Genomic DNA, 21757 nt, shown 5'->3' with positions numbered 1-21757 from the left:
AAGTTAAAGCTTGGTCTCAAATGGGTCTCCCAAATGGACAATGACGCCAAGCATACTTCCAAAGTTGTGGCAAAATGGCTTAAGGACAACAAAGTCAAGGTACTGGAGTGGCCATCACAAATCCCTGACCTCAATCCCATAGAAAATGTGTGGGCAGAACTGACTCAGTTACACCAGCTCTGTCAGGAGGAATGGGCCAAAAGTCACCCAACTTATTGTGGGAAGCTTGTGGAAGGCTACCCGAAACATTTGACCCAAGTTAAACAATTTAATGGCAATGCTACCAAATACTAATTGAGTGAATGTATACTTCTGACCCACTGGGAATGTGATGAAAGAAATATAAGTTGAAATAAATAATTCTCCCTACAATTATTCTGACATTTCATATTCTTAAAATAAAGTGGTGATCCTAACTGACCTAAGACGGGGAATTTTTACTAGGATTAAATGTCAGGAATTGTGAAAAACTGAGTTTAAATGTGTTTGACTAAGGTGTATGTGAACTTCCGACTTCAACTGTATACAGTACAGTAGCGGATGGTTTCGTTGGCCCAATTCTGTGCTGTCTCTCTGGAATTAAACATACATCTTGTTTCAGTTACATGTAGTTCTGTTCTATCCATGGTCATTTTATCCATGGTTATAGGTTTACTAACCTATACTCTCACTTGCCAGACTCACGGTGCTCCACATGCAGAGATACAGGGGTTGTGGGAAGAGAATCAATAACCTACACCTGGGTCTGTAGAAGACCCCCAAAGTAGAAAGGACCTGTCTGGTTATTCTCTCCCTGCTCTGTATTCACTCCATATCTGCTGCAAAGCTCTGGCTTACATAAGGCTGTTACACAGAGGAGCTCTTAAAGTGTCAGAAACGTGAGACAAATCCTTATGTATAGTAGGACCATGGAGATACAATATATATAAACACCAAAGTGAGCTTATTGTAATGATATTAGGTCCCCAAGATAAATTAAAACTAGCACACAATGTGGCACTGAATACTCCTACGAAAACTTGTTAAAAATGACAATCAGTTTATCAATACTGTTTATATGGGGTACAGCATTATTTCAGTGATGAGAGTGCAGTAATATGTTACATTCTCAGAAAAATACTGCCACAAGACAGATAAGTTAGCCTTGTTATTAAATTACAGGAAAATAGACCAGACTAATGATTATATTAGCAGTGACAGATGAATGTTGTTTATTCTTTGATGGATGACTTAAGAAACAAAGAAAGCCAATTGGAACAACCTTGAAAGCTCACAAAAAGCAATCTCTTGGCACAGTCAACGGTACACTCACTTTCACGTTTGCTGACAAACAAGATGAGTCTGAATCACTTTTTAATCACAGGTCTCTGTTGGACTTCTACATATCTATGGTGCCAATGGGGACGAACAGGATTAGGTTGCATGATTACATTACCTGAAGCTGTACTGTACATTTCCTCAAATGATGTAGTATTTTGTCTCACATAAGTGTACCTTCCAGTGGATTGCCAACTGCCAACACAAATAGTTGACCATCAAACTCTAACCACAACAGGGTTGTGGAGTCACCACCTGTAAATACTGTGTACCAAACTCTGAATGAAGAGACTCATCTGTTCAATTTCATATGTCTTCTTACCACCCTGAGTGTGATGCATGCATCTCTGAATCCTCAAATGAGTTCCCCAAAAGTTGATGGTACATTTAAGTGGCTGTGAAGTTTTACGAGTCACTCCCAGTGTGTTTTTGTTGTTGTCAACATTTTTAACAGAGGAAGTGATCAATAACACATACCGAAGTGATATAGAAATGGATCGAGACTTATCAGTCTAAGCTTTGAGTTCCAGATCCTTACCTCAACTTTACATTCTGAGGGGGGGTGTGTGTTCCATTAAGGTGCTGGTATGACGAGCATAGCTATTGCAATTATAGGGCCTTGTTCGTTCCAATGAGTGCAACAACACTGCTTGTACTGTCATACGTATCTGAACCCAGGACGTAGAGAAAATGAGGTAACTGTGTGGTTAGGGAAGTAAGGTATAGATGTAGGAGGTAGCTATACGTTTAAGTGGGGTGGATGGCTCTCAAGCTGGAAACCATGTCACACATTGCTCAGCTGGAGAGTGGTTGCAAACCAAACCATGACAAATGTCCCTCAATTGAGAGTGTTGGTTGGGGGAGTGTTCAGCTGAGAAAGTGTAGCCCACCTTACCCTTTGGCCTATGAGCTACATGGTTCTGAGTGGTACAGTGGATTTTAAAATGTTTAATCACACATAGCCTCTTTCTTTTTCTTTCAACTCCTCATTCAGTTTCAAGAGTCCCCCTATCCTCCTCTCAGTGTCTAATCAAAACAGAAGCCAATTAGAGCAAGGAAGTGCTTGCGCCCAAATCCCCTGCGCTCTCTCTCGCTCCCTGTTTTTATTTTCTGTTCTGTTATACCCCTGGGCTTCGATTTATTCAATAATGAATAGGAAAACACACCCCCTTGTCATGCTAGCATCACAGTGGGAGAGGTGATTTATTATTACTTTTTTTATGGGGGAGTATTTCAGCATTATTATTGCAGATAGATTCAAATCAGATCAAATTTATTTATAAAGCCCTTCTTACATCAGCTGATATCTCAAAGTGCAAAGATTGTGGCTTCTATCAATGTAGTTGTCTGCACCATTTCCAATCCCCCATATATATATTTTTTGTAAATATATATTATTTTAAATATATACTGTATTTTATTAATAAATATATTTTCCTTCTTTATTATTTTCCCCTAATCCTACCAACCCTCAGCTAATTGAAGAAAACGAATGGACAACAATACTTAGGCTTCCATTTCCAGTTTATACATACTATACTGAACAAAAATATAAACGCAGCATGTAAAGTGTAGTCCCATGTTTCATGAGCTGAAATAAAAGATCCCAGAAATGTTCCATATGCACAAAAAGCTTATTTCTCTCAAATTTTGTGCACAGATTTGTTTACATCCCCGTTCGTGAGCATTTCGCCTTTGACAAAATAATCCATTCACCTGACAGGTGTGAAATATCAAGAAGCTGATTAAACAGCATGATCATTACACAGGTGTACCTTGTGCTGGAGATAATAAAAGGCCACTCTAAAATGTGCAGTTTTATCACACAACACAATGCAGATGTCTCAAGTTTTGCGAGAGCGTGCAATTGGCATGCTGACTGCAGGAATGTCAACCAGAGCTGTTGCCAGATCATTTAATGTTAATTTCTCTACCATAAGCCTCCAACATAATTTTAGAGAATTAGGAAGTACGTCCAACTGGCCTCACAACCGCAGACCACGTGTAACCACGCCAGCCCAGGACCTCCACATTCGCCTTTTTCACCTGCGGGATCGTCTGAGATCAGCTTCCTGGACAGTTGATGAAACTGAGGAGTGTTTATGTGTGTAATAAAGCCCTTTTGTGGGGAAAACTCATTCTGATTCCCCAGTGGGTGGGCCTTTCTCCCAAGTGGGTCACTGCACCCCTGCCCAGTCATGTGAAATCCATAGATTAGGGCCTAATGAATTTATTTTAATTGACTGATTTCCTTATATGAACTGTAACTCAGTAAAATCATTGAAACTGTTGCATGTTGCATTTATATTCTTGTTCAGTATATAACATTTTTACAGACACAGTATATTTTACATTAGTAATCTTTTTTTAGTTTTTTTTGTTAGCTACCCTCAACCCCTTCATCTATCTCTGAAAACCATCCAGTTTTGATTTCTAATTGCCATATTTTTTCAATTGTGCTGTGATGTTTCACAAAAGTTCTGAATCTTTCTATTCTCATAGTTTCTACAGATTGTAAATTGAAGATAAACATTTTTGCTAAGATTATTATTATATTATTGATCGACTGACTATGGTTTTTCAAGTCAACCAGCAGTGCTATTTGCAGAGTTAGCTCCAGGTAAATGTTGCAATTCTTCAGCCCATCCTGAACCTGCGACCAAGTGGGAGAGTGTAACTACTACTTTGGGATCTGAATATCGTCATTTTCTGTTCGTTTGGTTTGTATTGTGTTTTTTGATTATATCACGTGGGAAAAAGATAACTCAAGGTAGATCTCAGTTTCCAAGTAAGGGTCAACTTTTGACTCAGCATGTTGTTTATCCTTCTATTATAAAGGTATTCCAAATGTGCATAATTACTGCGTGGACATACTGTAACATTATGTAAGGATTATGTAAGGGTCTCATGTTCTTGTCATTTCCCCATTCGTTTTCAAAGAGTAACATGTCCCACTAACTCACTGTTGAAGACCATCGGTAGGCTTGTGTGAGCAGCAGCATATAGAACTCTGAGTCTCTAAGCTCACAGACTATCTGATGTAGACGGTGCAGGCTCAGAGAAGCCTCAGTAACTCCAGCCCTCACTCCCCCTAACCTGCTATAATTACTGCCAATCAGATGAACTGGCAGTGCCAGTGTTCGCTCTCCATCACGTTCAGCACCATGTACTGCAGGCTAATGATAGAGGTCAGCCATGTTTGTGTTACAGCTTGTTGTTTGGGCACTCGGGCAGACAGACAGGAGCTCTAGTCTCTTTTCCTCTCTCTCTCTCTCGTTTCCTTTCTTTCCTCTCTCTCTTTTGTTCTTCACTCTCTATCTCAACACGGGGGCCCCTCAGGGGTGCAAGACGAAGGAGCTGATCGTGGACTACAGGAAACGAAGAGCTGAGCACGCCCCCATCCACATCGAAAGGGCTGTAGTGGAGCGGGTCAAGAGCTTCAAGTTCCTCGGTGTCCACATCACTAAGGAATTATCATGGTCCAAACACACCAACACAGTAGTGAAGAAGGAACGACAACACCTTTTCCCCCTCAAGAGGCTGAAAATATTTGTCATGGGCTCTCAGATCCTCAAAAATGTCTACAGCTGCACCATTAGCATCTTGACTGGTTGCATCACCGCTTGGTATGGCAACTGCTTGGTATCTGACTGTAAGCCGTTACAGAGGGTAGTGCGTACGGTCCAGTACATCACAGGGGCCAATCTCCTTGCCATCCAGGACCTCCATACCATGCGTTGTAAGAGGAAGGCCCCAAAAATTGACAAAGACTCCAGCCACCAAAGTCATAGACTGTTCTTTTTGCTACCACACTGCAAGTGGCACCGATGAACGAAGTCTGGAACCAACAGGACCCTGAACAGCGTCTAACCAAAGCCATAACACTGCTAAATAGTTGGTTAAATATACTGAACAAAATTATAAACACAACATGCAAAGTGCTGGTCCCATATTTCATGAGCTGAAATAAAAGATCCCAAAATTTTCCATACGCACAAAATCTTATTTATCTCGAATTATTTGCACACATTTGTTTACATCCCTGTTGGTGAGCATTTCTCCTTTGCCAAGATAATCCATCCACCTGACAGGTGTGGCATATCAATAAACTGATTAAACAGCATGAACATTACACAGGTGCTCCTTGTGCTGGGGACATTAAAAAGGCCACTCTAAAATGTGCAGTTTTGTCACACAACACAATGCCACAGATGTCTCAAATTTTGAGGGAGCGTGCAATTGGCAGTACACCCAACTGGCCTCACAACCGCAGACCATGTGTGTATGGTGTCGTGTGGGCGAGCGGTTTGCTGATGTCAACGTTGTGAACAGAATTACCCATGATGGTGTTGTGGTTATGGTATGAGCAGGCATAAGCTGCGGACTATGAACACAATTGCATTTTATCAAAGGGAATTTTCCTGTTGTCGTGCTATTCATCTGGCGCTATCGCCTCATATTCCAGCATAAGCCCTATGTCGCAAGGATCTGTACACAATTCCTGGAAGCTGAAAATGTCCCCGTTCTTCCATGGCCTGCATACTCACCCGACATGTCATCCATCGAGCATGTTTGGGATGCTCTGGATCAACGTGTACGACAGCATATTCTCGTTCCAGTCAATATCCAGCAATGGTGGTCACACCAGGTAATGCCTGGTTTTCTGATCCAAACCCGTAACTTTTTTTAAGGTGTCTGTGACCAACAAATGCAAATCTTTATTCCCGGTCATTTTAAATCCATAGATTAGGGCCTAATTAATTTAAATGGACTGATTCCTGATTCCTTATTTTAACTCAGTAAAATCTTTGAAATTGTTGCATGTTGTGTTTATATTTTTGTTCAGTGTAGTTAACGAAATAGCTACCCGGACTATCGGCATTGACCCTTTTTTTAGTCATCACATACGCTGCTGCTTCTGCTTATCATGTCGCCTAGTCCCTACCTGTATGTACATATCAATTACCCAAGTTACTCTTTGTATATTTATTCATTGTGTTATTCTTTTTTCAATAATTTTTCTATTTTTCTCTGAACGGTTAGTTTACACCTAGTTTACACCTGTTGTTTTACAAAGCATGTGACACATAAAATTAGATCTCTTTCTCTCTCTCTCTCTCACACACACTCTCTCACTCTCTCTCTCTCTCCAATTTAAGGGGCTTTATTGGCAAGGGAAACATATGTTTACATTGACAAATCAAGTGAAATAGATAATAAACAAAAGTTAAATAAACAATAAAAAATGTACAGTTAACATTACACTCACAAAAGTTCCAAAAGAATAAAGACATTTCAAATGTCATATTATGTCTAAATACAGTGTTGTAATGATGTGCAAATAGTTAAAGTACAAAAGGGAATATAAATAAACATAAATATAGGTTGCATTTACAATGGTGTTTGTTCTTCACTGGTTGCCCTTTTCTTGTGGCAACAGGCCACAGATCCTGCTGCTGTGATGGCACACTGTGGTATTTCACCCAATAGATATGGGAGTTTATTAAAATTGTATTTGTTTTCGAATTCTTTGTGGGTCTGTGTAATCTGGGGGAAATATGTGTCTCTAATATGGTCATACATTGGGCAGGAGGTTAGGAAGTGCAGTTCAGTGTCCACCTCATTTTGTGGATAGTGTGCACATAACCTGTCTTCTCTTGAGAGCTAGATCTGCCCTCGGCGGACTTTCTCAATAGCAAGGTTATGCTAACTGAGTCTATACATGGTCAAAGATTTCCTTAATTTTGGTGTCAGTCACAGTGGTCAGGTATTATACCACTGTACTCTCTGTTTAGGGCCAAATAGCATTCTAGTTTGCACAGTTCTTTTGTAATTTCTTTCCAATGTGTCAAGTATTTTTTTTCTCTCTCATGATTTGGTTGGGTCTAATTGTGTTGCTGTCCTGGGTCTCTGTGGGGTATGTTTGTGAACAGAGCCCCAGGACCAGCTCGCTGTCACGCGGGACTAGGTGGATGAAGGAATCAGACGCAGAGAGTTCCGCTGGGGAAAAGTGCTTTTTACTTAGGCACACAAAATGATAAGCCCAAACATACAGGGCGCAGACAACAACGTGACAACCCAAAAACACAGGGTGCCAAGTAAATAGAAAATAAATCCACCTCTACCTAAAACGCACACACGTAACAAAGACAATCCCGCACAAAACAAGGGCCGGTCCACCTACTAAAAATAGGGAAGCTCATTAAACCAAACAACAGAAACACAGGTGAAACTAATTAGACAAAACAAACAGACAAATGAAAAAGGGATTGGTGGCGGCTAGTAGGACGGTGACGATGACCGCCGAGCACCGCCCGAACAGGCAGGGGAGCCAACTTCGGCGGAAGTCGTGACACTTGCTTAGGGGGCTCTTCTCCAGGTTAATTTCTCTGTAGGTGATAGTTATGTCATGAAAGGTTTGAGAATCGCTTCCTTTTAGGTGGGTGTAGAATTTGTGTTGTGGAGAAATTACCAGGCAGGAGACGGGAGTACAGTTTGTTTCGCTTAGTCAAAACCTCTCGTGCTGTACAGCCCCGGCCCAATAGTGCTGTCACGCCCTGACCGTAGAGAGCTTTTTATGTCTCTATTTTGGTTTGGTCAGGGTGTGATTTGGGTGGGCATTCTATGTTCTTTTTTCTATGTTTTGTATTTCTTTGTTTTGGCCAGGTATGGTTCTCAATCAGGGACAGCTGTCTATCGTTGTCTCTGATTGGGAACCATACTTAGGTAGCTTTTTCCCACATGGTTTCTGTGGGTAGTTATTTTCTGTTTAGTATTTTGCACCTTACAGGACTGTTTCGGTTTCATTTATTCTCTTGTTATTTTGTTATAGTGTTCTGTTCTAATAAAAAAGCATGAACACTTACCACGCTGCGCTTTGGTCCGACTACTCTTCTTCAGGCGACGAAAATCGTTACAAGTGCACGTGTGCATTTTCTTTTAGGTGTAGTAACATAACACTGCCGTAATACATTACTGCTTAGCAACAGCATAGTAACTAATAATATAAACCATTACTTTTGTCTTACTGAGATTTACTCTCAGGGCTCAGGTATGTGCAGAAGATCTGTGCAGAAGATCTAGGTGCTGATGTAGGCCCTCCTTGGTAGGGGACAGAAGCACCAGATCATCAGCAAAAAGTAGACATTTGACTTCAGATTTTAGTAGGGTGAGGCCGGGTGCTGCAGACTGTTCTAGTGCCCTTGCCAATTCATTGATATATATGTTGAAGAGGGTGGGGCTTAAGCTGCATCCCTCTCTCAACCCCCTGGCCCTGTGGAAAGAAATGTGTGATTTTTGCCCATTTTAACAGCAAACTTGTTGTTTGTGTACATGGATTTTATAATGTCGTATGTTTTTCCCCCAACACCACTTTCCATCAATTTGTGTAGCAGACCCTCAAGCCAAATTGAGACGAAAGCTTTTTTTAAATCAACAAAGCATGTCTTTGTTTGCCTTTGTTTTGGTTTGTTTGTTTGTCAATTAGGGTGTGCAGGGTAAATACGTGGTCTGTCGTACAGTAATTTGGTAAAAAGACAATTTGACATTTGCTCAGTACATTGTTTTTGCTGAGGAAATGTATGAGTCTGCTGTTAATGATAATGCAGAGGATTTTCCCAAGGTTGGTGTTGATGCATATCCCCCGGTAGTTATTGTGGTCAAATTTGTCTAGGGGTGATCAGTCCTTGGTTCCAAATATTGGGGAAGATGCCAGAGCTGAGGATGATGTTAAAGAGTTTAAGTATAGCCAATTGGAATTTGTGGTCTGTATATTTTATCATTGATACCATCAACCCCACAGGTCTTTTTGGGTTGGAGGGTTTGTATTTTGTCCTGTAGTTCATTCAATGTAATTGGAGAATACAGTAGGTTCTGGTAGTCCTTAAAAAGTTCATTCTAAGATTTGTATTTGATCATGTATATTATTTTGCTATTTGTTCTTTGTTATAGAGCCAAAAAGATTGGAGAAGTGGTTTATCCATACATCTCTGTTTTGGATAGATAACTCTTCATGTTGTTGTTTGTTTTGAGTTTTCAAATTTTCCCCGAAATGTTTAGATTCTATGGATTCTTCAATTACATCGAGCTGATTTTTGGCGTGCTGTTCCTTCTTTTTCCGTAGTGTATTTTAGTATTGTTTTAGTGATTCACCATAGTGAAAGCGTAGGCTCAGGTGTTTCAGGATCTCTACGTTTTTGGTTGGATAGGTTTCTCAATTTCTTTCTTAGGTTTTTGCATTCTTCATCAATCCATTTGTCAAAGTTGTTAATTTTCTTAGGTTGTCTGCTTGACATTTTTTGATTTGATAGGGAAGCTGAGATGTCAAATATACTGTTTAGGTTTTCTACTGCCAAGTTTACACCTTCATTTTTACAGTGAAACCCTTTTTATCAGGGAATTGTCTAGAAGGGATTTAATTTCTTGTTGCCTAATAGTTTTTTGGTAGATTACCACACTAATTTCCTTCCATCTACAGCATTTCTTAATATTATTTATTTTCTTTGGCTTTGATGCCTCATGATTGAGCATAGCTCTGTTTATTTAGAGTGTGATTTTGCTGTGATCTGATAGGGGACTGACTGTGAACGCTCTAAGAGACTGGGTTGAGGTCAGTGATAAAGTAGTCTACAGTACTACTGCCAAGAGATGGGCTATAGGTGCACCTCCCAAAGTAGTCCCCTCGAAGCCTACCATTGACTATGTACATACCCAGCGTCCGACAGAGCTGCAGGAGCTGTGACCCATTTTGTTGGTCATAGTTGTCTCTATGGGGGCATATGGGGGAGGGAATGCTGTCACCTCCAGGTAGGTGTTTGTCCCCCTATGTGCTGAGGGTGTCCGGTTAGTGTCCAGTTCTGGTATTTAGACTAGTACATTTCTCTGAGTCTGGAAATTGTTGATCTCCCCCTCTAGGATGGAGAAGCTGTCATCGTTAAAGTATGGGGATTTTATTGGGGGGACATAGGTAGCACACAAGGAATTTTTTCTCTGTTGAGATAATATCCTTATTAATTTCTAGCCAGATGTAAAATGTTCCTGTTTTGACTAATTCAACAGAGTGGGTTAGGTCTGCTCTATACCAAATTAGCATACCCCCTGCGTCTCTTCCCTGTTTCACACATGGTAGTTTGGTGGATGGGACTACCAGCTCTCTGTAACCTAACCCAGTGGGTCCGTCTCCTTTATACTGTGTTTCTTATAGGATGACAATGTCTGGGTTCCTGCTCTTTAGGCCAAAGGAAGATGACCTCAGACCTTGTATATTCCAGGATGTGATAGTAAAAGCTTTGTGTTCCATAGTGTCTAGTGTTGTTTTTGTGTGGTTTAGGCTCGGACCATCAAAGTAGGTGTGAGCAGAGCATGTTGAACATCTGATACATACCTCTTAGGTTGCAGGATGTGGCTTGGGCGGGTGTAATAGTGGGGGTTAGGCTTGTTGCTCGTCTCATGGCTTGGGCATATGTCCTGCTGTCATGTTGAGGTCCTTGCCACAGGGACGGGCGGCATTGGGTGGGCAGAAGGGGCCTAGGTCTGAAATGGGGGGGGGGCTATATAGGCTGTGGCCAGGGTTGCTTGGGGTGGTCTTAGCTGTTTGGGGTGTGGCTGGTGATGCTGTGGTCTGGGTGTAGGTCCTCTTGGTGTGGGTTCTCTCGATGCAGGGCCTTCAGGAGGGGTCTTGCAGGTCTGGGAGGGTGTCTCGTTGGTCTGGGCGGGGTGTACATTGCTCTGTTGCTCCTGTGTGAGGTGCTGGGGCTACGGATGGTGACGTCCTTCAGGGTCCTGGCAAAAGCTGAGATTGCTGCCTTGTAGAGGTGGACCTGGTTGTAAAGGCAGGGTGGAGTGGTGGGCCGGGTATACATTAGGTTTTGAGACACAGTCTCGCAAAATGGTTGCATTCACCCGCTGTATGGTGGCAAGGTGAAAGTATTTTCGTGGTAGCAGGGTGGAGATAACCACTTGTGCGTTGGAGAAAGTGGAAGAAGCTTTTTCTATCACTCCCCTGATTGCTCTCTCTCTCTCTCTCTCTCTCTCTCTCTGTCATATTCAGATCTCACTGATCCTAAACTAATCAGCCCACCCTTTCTCTCTCTCACAGGGACAAGATGCCGTTCCACCATGTGACGGCAGGACTGCTGTACAAGGGGAACTACCTGAGTCACTCTCTGTCTGATGACAACGACAGTGACCAGCTGGCCAGCATCTCTGTGGAGGAGCTAGATGGTGAGTCTCCTCAGGGCTTGGGCTGGTACTACTGGGGCTAGGTTGGTTTGGGCTTGGTTTGGTTTGGTTGGGTTGGGTTGGGCTTGGTTGTTTCTGGTGAGAGGAGATAGAGATTAGGCACGGTGACTGTGGATTTGGCTGGCGAGGGTCATAGAGAGAGATTGAGTTTAGGCCGGGGTTTGCGTGTTTGATATGGGCAGGATAAATAGTAGGCTAGATATGGGATAAGTAGTAAGACAGTATTCTGAGCCATGAATCACAGAGGTTGGACCAGTCAAAACATTTATTTACAAACACCACTTGCCCCTGTTGCTGGAACCAACAAAGCGTTGGCTTTATAAACTATGACAACATTTTCTTATCACTTATCGCACAAGTAGAATTTGATTAATGGGCTCTTGCTCTCTCTTGGCATTAATTAGAGGAAGTAGCTGAGTCTGTGTTTATGAATGCGTTTATCTGTGTGTGTGTTCTGTACATTGCTCTGAAACGAATCACCCCACTGGCCAGGCTGGGGGTGGGACCCAGCCCAGGCCTGATCGATATTATCCAATCCTCTGCTGGAAACAACAACATCATCACAGTGCTCATAGTGGAGTGGGGAATAACTACACTAGCTGCTCTCAGACCACAAATACTGTAATAACCTCTACTTCCACACAATCCCGGATCCGGGAGCACCCCCATCAGTAAAAAAGCTGACTAGCATAGCCTAGCATAGCGTCACAAGTAAATACTAGCATCTAAATATCATTAAATCACAAGTCCAAGACACCAGATGAAAGATACACATCTTTTGAATCCAGCCATCATTTCTGATTTTTAAAATGTTTTACAGGGAAGACACAATATGTAAATCTATTAGCTAACCACGTTAGCAAAAGACACAACTTTTTTTTACTCCACCATTTTTTTCCTGCATAGGTAGCTATCACAAATTCGACCAAATAAAGATATAAATAGCCACTAACCAAGAAACAACTTCATCAGATGACAGTCTGATAACATATTTATTGTATAGCATATGTTTTGTTAGAAAAATGTGCATATTTCAGGTATAAATCATAGTTTACCATTGCAGCCACCATTACAACTCTCACCAAAGCAACTAGAATAACTACAGAGACCATCGTGTATTACCTAAATACTCATCATAAAAGATTTCTGAAAAATACACAGCGTACAGCAAATGAAAGACAAAGATCTTGTGAATCCAGCCAATATTTCAGATTTTTTAAGTGTTTTACAGCGAAAACACAATATAGCGTTATATTAGCTTACCACAATAGCAAACCACACAACAGCATTGATTCAAGCCAAAAATAGCGATAACGTATAAACCACCAAAAGACATACATTTTTTCACTGACCTGCTCAAAATTCTTCAGATGACAGTCCTATAACATCATATTACACAATACATATAGAGTTTGTTCGAAAATGTGCATATTTAGCGGCACAAATCGTGGTTATACAATGAGAAAAGTAGCCAAGCTGCCAACAAAATGTCGGGAGAAATCTTGGGAGAGGCACCTATTCTAATCGATAACTAATCATAAACTTGACTAAAAAATACAGGTTGGACAGCAAATGAAAGATACATTAGTTCTTAATGCAATCGCTGTGTTACATTTTTTAAATTAACGTTACTACAACATACAGCGTGCGTTAAAGCGAGACCGCACTGAAATTAATGGCGGATTATGCATTTTACATTTTTCAAAGGAACAACGAATTAACAGCATAAATAGTTCTTACTTTTTGATGTGCTTCCATCAGAATCTTGGGAAAGGTGTCCTTTGTCCAAAAGAATCGTTGCTCGGTTGTAGAATGTAGTCTTCAACGTTGCAATTAGCAGTAAACATTAGCCATGTGGGCCAGACATACCCAACCCCCTAGAACGTAACACAAATAAATACCCGAAAATCGCAATATACTGACATAAACTGATATAACTCGGTTTAAAATAACAACATTATGATGTCTTTAACGCCTATATCAAATAAAAACACAGCCGGATATATCTAAGAGCTATAACCGGAGCTTTCTAGTACGATATGCCAAGGTCCTTCCTGCGTCAGAGCGAAGAGAGCAAAGACCGGACCTTTCCTTCCCAAGCCATTTATAATCTCTCAGATCTGCCTAGAGACTCCATTTCAAGTCTCACTATTCGCTGACATCCAGGGGAAGGCGTATGCAGTGCATCTCAACCAATAGAAGACAGGCAAATTAATAAACTGACCTGGGAACAGCTTGCAGAATTCTGCATTCTCACATCCACATAGGAAAAAGGCTCCAAATCGAGTTCTGTTTTACTCACAGATATAATTCAAACGGTTTTAGAAACTAGAGAGTGTTTTCTATCCAATAGTAATAATAATATGCATATTGTACGAGCAAGAATTGAGTACGAGGCAGTTTAATTTGGGAACGAAATTATTACAAAGTGCAAACAGCACCCCCTATTGAGAAGAAGTTTTAATACAATGATGCCACATTAAAGGAAAATTCCACCCCAAAACTATCTTTTGGTATTTGTTTCAATTGTCCATTGTTGAAATCATTCCAAAATGTTCAAGATATGTAACTATTTTTACAATTGAATCCAGCCATCATTTCCGATTTTTAAAATGTTTTACAGCGAAAACACAATATGTATTTATATTAGCTAACCACAATAGCCAAACACACAACGGCATGTTTTCACCATGTTTCCACCGCATAGGTAGCTTTCACAAAACCCACAAATAGAGATAAAATTAATCACTAACCTTGAACAACTTCATCAGATGACAGTCTTATAACATCATGTTATACACTACATTTATGTTTTGTTCGAAAATGTGCATATTTGAGGTATAAATCGTGGTTTTACATTGCAGCCACCATCACAAATAGCACCAAAGCAGCCAGAATAATTACAGAGAGCAACGTGAAATACATAAATACTCATCATAAAACATTTATGAAAAATACATGGTGTACAGCAAATGAAAGACAAACATCTTGTGAATCCAGCCAATATTTCCGATTTTTTAAGTGTTTTACAGCGAAAACACAATATATATTTCTATTAGCTCACCACAATAGCCAAACACACAACACCATTTATTCACCGTAAAGATAGCTTTCACAAAACCGACAAATAGAGATAAAATGAATCACTAACCTTTGGACAACTTCATCAGATGACAGTCTTATAACATCATGTTATATAATACATGTATGTTTTGTTTGAAAATGTGCATATTTAGAGCTGCAAATCGTGGTTATACATTGTGAATACGTAGCAACAATTCACCAAAATCTCCGGAGATATTTTGGACAGTCACCTAATCTAATCAAAGAACTCATCATAAACTTGACTAAAAAATACATGTTATACAGCAAATGAAAGATACACTGGTTCTTAATGCAACCGCTGTGTTAGATTTTTAAAAATAACTTTAGTAGAACATACAGCATGCAGTATTGTGAGACAGCGCTCACATATTCTCCGCCTTGTTGGAGCCAACATTTACCACAAAAATACGAAATAACATCATAAATATTCTCTTACCTTTCTTGATCTTCCATCAGAATGTAGTGCAAGGAGTCCTATTTCCAGAATAAATCGTTGTTTGGTTTTAGAATGTCCATTTCTTCTGTCGAATTAGCAACTTTGGCTAGCATTGTGGAGCGCACGTGTCCATCATCTCTTGGCGCAAAGAACGAAAAATTCCAAAAGTCCCAATAAACGTTGAATAAACTGGTCAAACTCGGTTGAAAAATCTTACTTTGATGTTTTTCTCATATGTATCAAATAACATCAGAGCCGGAGCAATTCGCCGTGTATACCGAACGCTTTTCAGAAGACAATGTGAGGTTCCCCGGCGCGCAGCTGAATACTGACGATAGGGCAGACCTGTCACTCCAAAAGCTCTTATTCGGCCTCACATCAAGCTAGACACCCCATTCAACCTTCCACTGCCTGTTGACATCTAGTGGAAGGCGTATGAAGTGCATACAGATCCATAAATAAAAGCCAGTTGAATAGGCAGGCCCTGACACAGAGCCTCGTTTTCAGATTTTTCACTTCCTGTATGGAAGTTTGCTGCCAAATGAGTTCTGTTTTACTCACAGATATAATTCAAACAGTTTTAGAAACTTCAGAGTGTTTTCTATCCAATGGTAATAATAATATTCATATTGTATGATCTAGAACAGAGTACGAGGGCGTTTCATTTGGGCACAATTTTTTCCAAAGTGAAAACAGCGCCCCCCTATTCACAAGAAGTTTTAAGAACAAATTCTTATTTACAATAACGGCCTACCCCGGGCCAAACCCGGACAACGCTAGGCCAATACAGCCTGGATTCGAACCAGGGATTGTAGTGATGCCTCTTGCACTGAGATGCAGTGCCTTGGACCGCTGCGCCAATCGGGAGCGTAACATAACAAAATGTGGAAAAAGAGAAGGGGTCTGAATACTTTCCGAATGCACTGTAACACACTACACTACAGTAATGATTAGCAATCATCTCCTTGGCTTATTAATTTATCCATAGTAGCATACACAGGCAGCTACCATTTCAACCATGTCCACCATTTCTACCATGAGGATATTTACTGAGGAAATTTGGTGTAGCTACCTGTAAGTGTCTTTATCTATTGCCATTAACCTGTCTAGGATCAGCGTGGCGCTAGCGGCACTCCCCCCCCCCCCCCACTGAAAAACCAGTGCCGCGAAATTCAAAAAAAATATTTTTTTAAAATATTTAACTTTCACACATTAAAGTCCAATACAGCTAATGAAAGACACAGATCTTATGAATCCAGTCAACATTTCCGATTTTTAAAATGTTTTACAGGGAAGACACAATATGTAAAGATGTACATCTATTACCTAAAAACACATTAGCATAAGCCACCATCTTTTATTTGTCCACCAACACCAGTAGCCATCACCAATTCGGCTAAACTAAGATATTTATAGCCCCTAACCAACAAAAAAACTCATTAGATGACAGTCTGATAACATATTTATGGTATGGGATAGGTTTTGTTAGAAAAAAGTGCATATTTCAGGTATATGGCATAGTTTACAATTGCACCCACCATCACAAATGGACTAGAATAATTACAATGAGCAACGTGTTTACCTAACTACTAATCATCAAACATTTCGTAAAAATACACAGCATACACGAATCGAAAGACACAGATCCTGTGAATACAGACAATATTTCAGATTTTCTAAGTGTCTTACAGCGAAAACACAATAAATCGTTATATTAGCTTAGCACATAGCAATTAGCAGCCCAGCATTGATTCTAGCCAAAGTGAGCGATAAAAGTCAACATCGCCAAAAGATATTAATTTTTTCACTAACCTTCTCAGAATTCTTCCGATGACACTCCTGTAACATCACATTACAACATGCATATACAGTTTGATCGAAAATGTTTATATTTAGCCACCAAAATCATGGTTAGACAATGTGAAATGTAGACAAGCTGGTAAAGAAAACGTCCTTGCGCCACTTAGACAGTGATCTACTCTTATACATAAATACTCATAAACGTGACTAAAAAATATAGGGTGGACAGGGATTGATAGACAATTTAATTCTTAATACAATTGCGTTATTACATTTTTTAATTTATCCTTACTTTTCAATACAGTTTGCGCCAAGCGAAGCTACGTCAAAAAACATGGCGTCCTAAGCCACTAAAATGTTTCGACAGAAACACGATTTATCATAATAAAAATGTCCTACCTTGAGCTGTTCTTCCATCAGTATCTTGGGCAAAGGATCCTTTCTTGGGAGAAATCGTCTTTTGGTGGAAAGCTGTCCTCTTGCCATGTGGAAATGTCAACTACGTTCGGGATGAACTGAAAAGCGTGACCAACTTTTCACATCGTTGCAAAAATAAATGTCCCAAAATCGCACTAAACGGATATAAATTGCTATAAAACGCTTTAAATTAACTACTTTGTGATGTTTGTAACTCCTATAACGAGTGAAAAGATGACCGGAGAAATATAACAGGCTAAACTAACGCTTGGAACAGGAGAGGGTCGGTGTCTTCCACGCGCGTTACGCAGCAAGAAAAGACTTGCTAGCTAAAGGTTTTTTTCATTTGTAGGGCCTGTGAACGAGCAATCGAGCCCGTTGGAATCGTCATCACGTAAAGGCATCCAGGGGAAGACGTAAGAAGTGTCCGTATAGTCATAGCAACGACAGTGCCCGTTTAAATGACTTCAGAAAAGTGGCCAACGTTTCTCAAATCTGACTCCATGTCAGGGAAATTGCTGTAGAATGGGCTCTGTTCCACTTAGAGACAAAATTTCAACTCCTATAGAAACTATAGACTGTTTTCTATCCAATAATAATAATAATATGCATATTGTACGATCAAGGATTTTGTGGGAAGCCGTTTAAAAAATTAGCCACATTAGCATAAATTGTCTAAACAGCGCCCCCATCCCCAACAGGTTAAAGTGAAACAATGTTACTGTACTGCGTTGAACTAGCTGACTCACCGCATACAGCACGTTGTCATCAGTCAGCTTTAGTACAGGTACACATTGTTAACCTCTCAGCCTGTTGGAGGGGATGTAGTTTCTTTTTGTGTCTTATTCTACTTGCGTGGTTGGGACTGTTTGATTGGTGTGTGGTTGGTATGTGTGTGTGTGTAGTGCTCTGAGCGCTGCAGCATGTAGAATAGATGTTGGTGTGGGTAGAGAGCTTTTTGTACCAGGTAGTCATGCCTCCGTCGAGGCCGATCTGTGCTGCTACTGCTTCTGCTGCTGTGTCTGAAAGGTCAGGCAAGATGTGGATATGAGATTGTAATTTATAGACACATACAGCACCGACAGCACTAACTTCATATCACAAAGCACATATCACACATTTGATACACTGAGAAAGTAGGGATAAGTAGTGTTCAGTAGGGAGACACTATTTTCTAACCAGGAGCTACTACTTGAAGTTGTCCAATTAAAACAAATATTGAAGTTTTATGTTGTAAAAAGTTTTACTATGGTGTGCCCTACTGAACATGAGTGCTGATGCACTTGGCCTAGATTGCAAAGCAGGGGCTGTTAAACTGACTCTAAATTCAAGTCTTTTTTACTCTGATTCATTTCTCCGTCTGACATTTTCCTTGGGCATTCCTGTTCCTTTGGTATTACTTTGTCATACAGGATGTTAAATTATTCTCCCCTGTAAAGCTTTGGTTTACAGAGCATCAGAGCACCTGATGGATATGGGAGCAGTTGTGCATGAAATAGAGAAAAAGCGGGAGAGAGCTGTATGAATATACGACCTGTGGTCTGAATGTTGTTGGTGTGTTCAAATGGGCCCGAGCCCTCACACAGGAACCTACTCTACAAAAGCCTGAGTCACTCACTGTTCTGTTCTGCTGTGATCCTCCTGATGGGTTTATTCATGAGGCGCTAATTTTAATGTACCAAAATAAATCCATACACCTTTGATGTGCTTGTGTTTTTCTCTGTTTTGTTGTGCTGTGTGTGTGTGTGTTCTCTTTCACAAACACATTGCTAAAACGAGTGTCTCTGGTTAGAACAAGCTTTTGTACTCTGTTATGAATGATAATGGCTGAGTGTGTTTGCTCGGGCCAGATGTTTTGGGAAGAAGAGAAGGACAAAATACTTTGAGGCTAGTACAACGACTAACCTGAACCCTCAGTAACATCTGAGTGCTTTTATGATCCAAAATATAATTTCAGATTTTACGAGGTGATTTAAATGCAGAGAAAAACCATTACATTTACACACCATTGTCCTCCTGGCAGCTCAGAGCAATAAATCACTCCTACTAATCCTGACTGGCTATGATTAAATGACAGCCTCTCAGCACATGATTGACAGGTGATTGACCAAGGATAGGTTAAAGATTGGCAGCATGGGCAGGCCTCCTCTAGCATGAAACTTTACTTCACGCTTGGGTTATCTTTGGACTACAATAAGTATCAGTTAACCTGTTGTTTGCTACTTCTTATTGTTTCTTTGAAGAACTATACCACTACTATGTTTTGTTTATTGACATGGTCTTTGCAAGACTGGACCCATAAGATTCATTTTCTTGTCAGCACATGTATTCTCAAAAAGTGTATGACATTCTATCCTATATCTGGGACACGTTTGCGATTAATTAATGTTTGTTAGCCTAGGTCTTGGGTGAGGGGCAGTCCTGTCTAATACATTGTTGCATTGTTACAAGGCCACAGGGTGTCCTCTCTGTCTCCCTGGTCCTGGTGAGTTAAATCTATGTATTCCAAAGTACCCAGCCTCAAACTATTCAGTTTTCAATAGTGTGCTGAAGCATACCATGCAATCATAGTGTTCTTTAGAGATCTGACATTCCATCTCTATTACATGCTTTAACAAAGAGTTGCAGTCTGTTTTGGTACAAATCATTCCTTAAGTGCTAGACTTCAGCTGAATCTGGTAATGAATGGTGTGGCTGTTGAACAAGTTGTGGAGACTAAATTACTTGGCGTTACCTTAGATTGTAAACTGTCATCGTCAAAACATACAGATTCAATGGTTGTAAAGATGGGTAGAGGTCTGTCCGTAATAAAGAGATGCTCTGCGTTTTTGACACCACACTCAAAAGCAAGTTCTGCAGTCTCTAGTTTTGTCTAATCTTGATTATTGTCCAGTCATGTGGTCCAGTGCTGGAAGGAAAGACCTAGTTAAGCTGCAGCTGGCCCAGAACAGAGCAGCACATTTTGCTCTTCATTGTAATCAGAGGGCTGATATGAATACTATGCAGCCAGTCTCTCTTGGCTAAGAGTTGAGGAGAGACTGACTGCATCAGTACTTCTTTTTAAAAGAAACATTAGAACAAACGTGTTGGAAATACCAAATTGTTTGCATAGTCAACTTACGCACAGCTCTGACACACACAATTACCCCATCAGACATGCCACTAGGGGTCTTTTCACAGTCCCCAAATCCATAACAAATTCAAGAAAGCGTAGAGTATTATATAGAGCACTTATTTCATGGAACTTCCATACATCTCATATTGCTCAAATAAATAGCAAACCTGGTTTAAAAAAACACATATAGCAACACCTCTCCCCTATTTGACCAAGATAGTTTGTGTGTATGTATTGATATGTAGGCTACGTGTGCCTTTAAAAAATATGACGTAGTTCTGTCCTTGAGCTGTGTCACGTTCTGACCTTAGTTCCTTTGTTTTGTCTTTTGTTTTAGTTGGTCAGGGCGTGAGTTGGGTGGGTAATCTATGTTTTCTATTTCTGTGTTGGTTTTCTGTGTTTGGCCTGATATGGTTCTCAATCAGAGGCAGCTGTCAATCGTTGTCCCTGATTGGGAACCATATTTAGGTAGCCTGTTTTCTGTTGGGTTTGGTGGGTGGTTGTTTTCAGTCTTTGTGTGTCTGCACCAGATATAACTGTTTCAGTTTTCACTTTGTTGTTTTTGCATTTTGAGTTGTTCACTTCCATTAAATAAGATGAACAATTACCACGCTGCGCATTGGTCCTCTGATCCTTCAAACTTCTCCTCCTCAGACGAGGAGGAAGACGACAGCCGTTACAGAACCACCCACCAAAAAAGGACCAGGCAGCGTGGTAATGGGCAGCAGCAGTGATCGCAGGACTCCTGGACCCGGGAGGAAAGTCTGGACTATACAACATGGGACGAGGTGGTCAATCAACCCAAAGAGAATGCCGGAGCCCGCCTGGGATTCTCTGGAGCAGTGCGAGGAGGGATATCGGCGAATGGAGTTGGGACGGCGATTAAGGAGGTCAGAGAGACAGCCCCAAAAATTTCTTGGGGGGGGGGGGGGGAGTGTGGCTAAGCCAGGTAGGAGACCTGAGCCAACTCCCCGTGCTTACCGTGGAGAGAGAGCGACCGGGCAGGCACCGTGTTATGCAGAGATGCGCACAGTGTCTCCGGTAGGCAGGCATAGCCCGGTGCGGTACATGGCCACTACTGGGCTAGAGTGGGCATCGAGCCAGGTGCCATGAAGCCGGTACATGGCACCAGCCCTGCGCATGGTGTGCCCGGTTCGCCAGCACAGCCCAGTGCAGGCTATTCCACCTCGCCGCACGGGGAGCATTCAGCCAGGTAGGGTTGGGCAAGCTCGGTGCTCGAGACCTGTAGTGCGCCTCCACGGTCCGGTCTATCCGGTGCCTTCTCCACGCACCAGTCCGCCTGTGGCAGCCCCTCGCACCAGTCCAGT

The 21757-nt window shown here is 41.1% G+C and overlaps 1 protein-coding gene across 3 annotated transcripts in view; it reads left to right on the top strand.

Annotated features, from left to right (window-relative positions):
• Window positions 1-21757, top strand: part of LOC129822600 (calcium-binding protein 8) — a 107534-nt gene that overhangs the window by 8293 nt on the left and 77484 nt on the right. For all 3 annotated transcript variants that reach the window (XM_055880962.1, XM_055880961.1, XM_055880963.1), the window contains exon 2: window positions 11414-11538. In XM_055880962.1, the coding sequence (XP_055736937.1) occupies window positions 11421-11538 (118 nt within the window). In that variant the 5' untranslated portion in view covers window positions 11414-11420. The remainder of the gene's footprint in view (window positions 1-11413; window positions 11539-21757) is intronic.

The sequence above is a fragment of the Salvelinus fontinalis genome, chromosome 24 (genome assembly GCF_029448725.1).
Source record: "Salvelinus fontinalis isolate EN_2023a chromosome 24, ASM2944872v1, whole genome shotgun sequence".
Classification (NCBI taxonomy): Eukaryota; Metazoa; Chordata; class Actinopteri; order Salmoniformes; family Salmonidae; genus Salvelinus; species Salvelinus fontinalis.
This window is presented reverse-complemented; position numbering and strand designations above follow the sequence as displayed.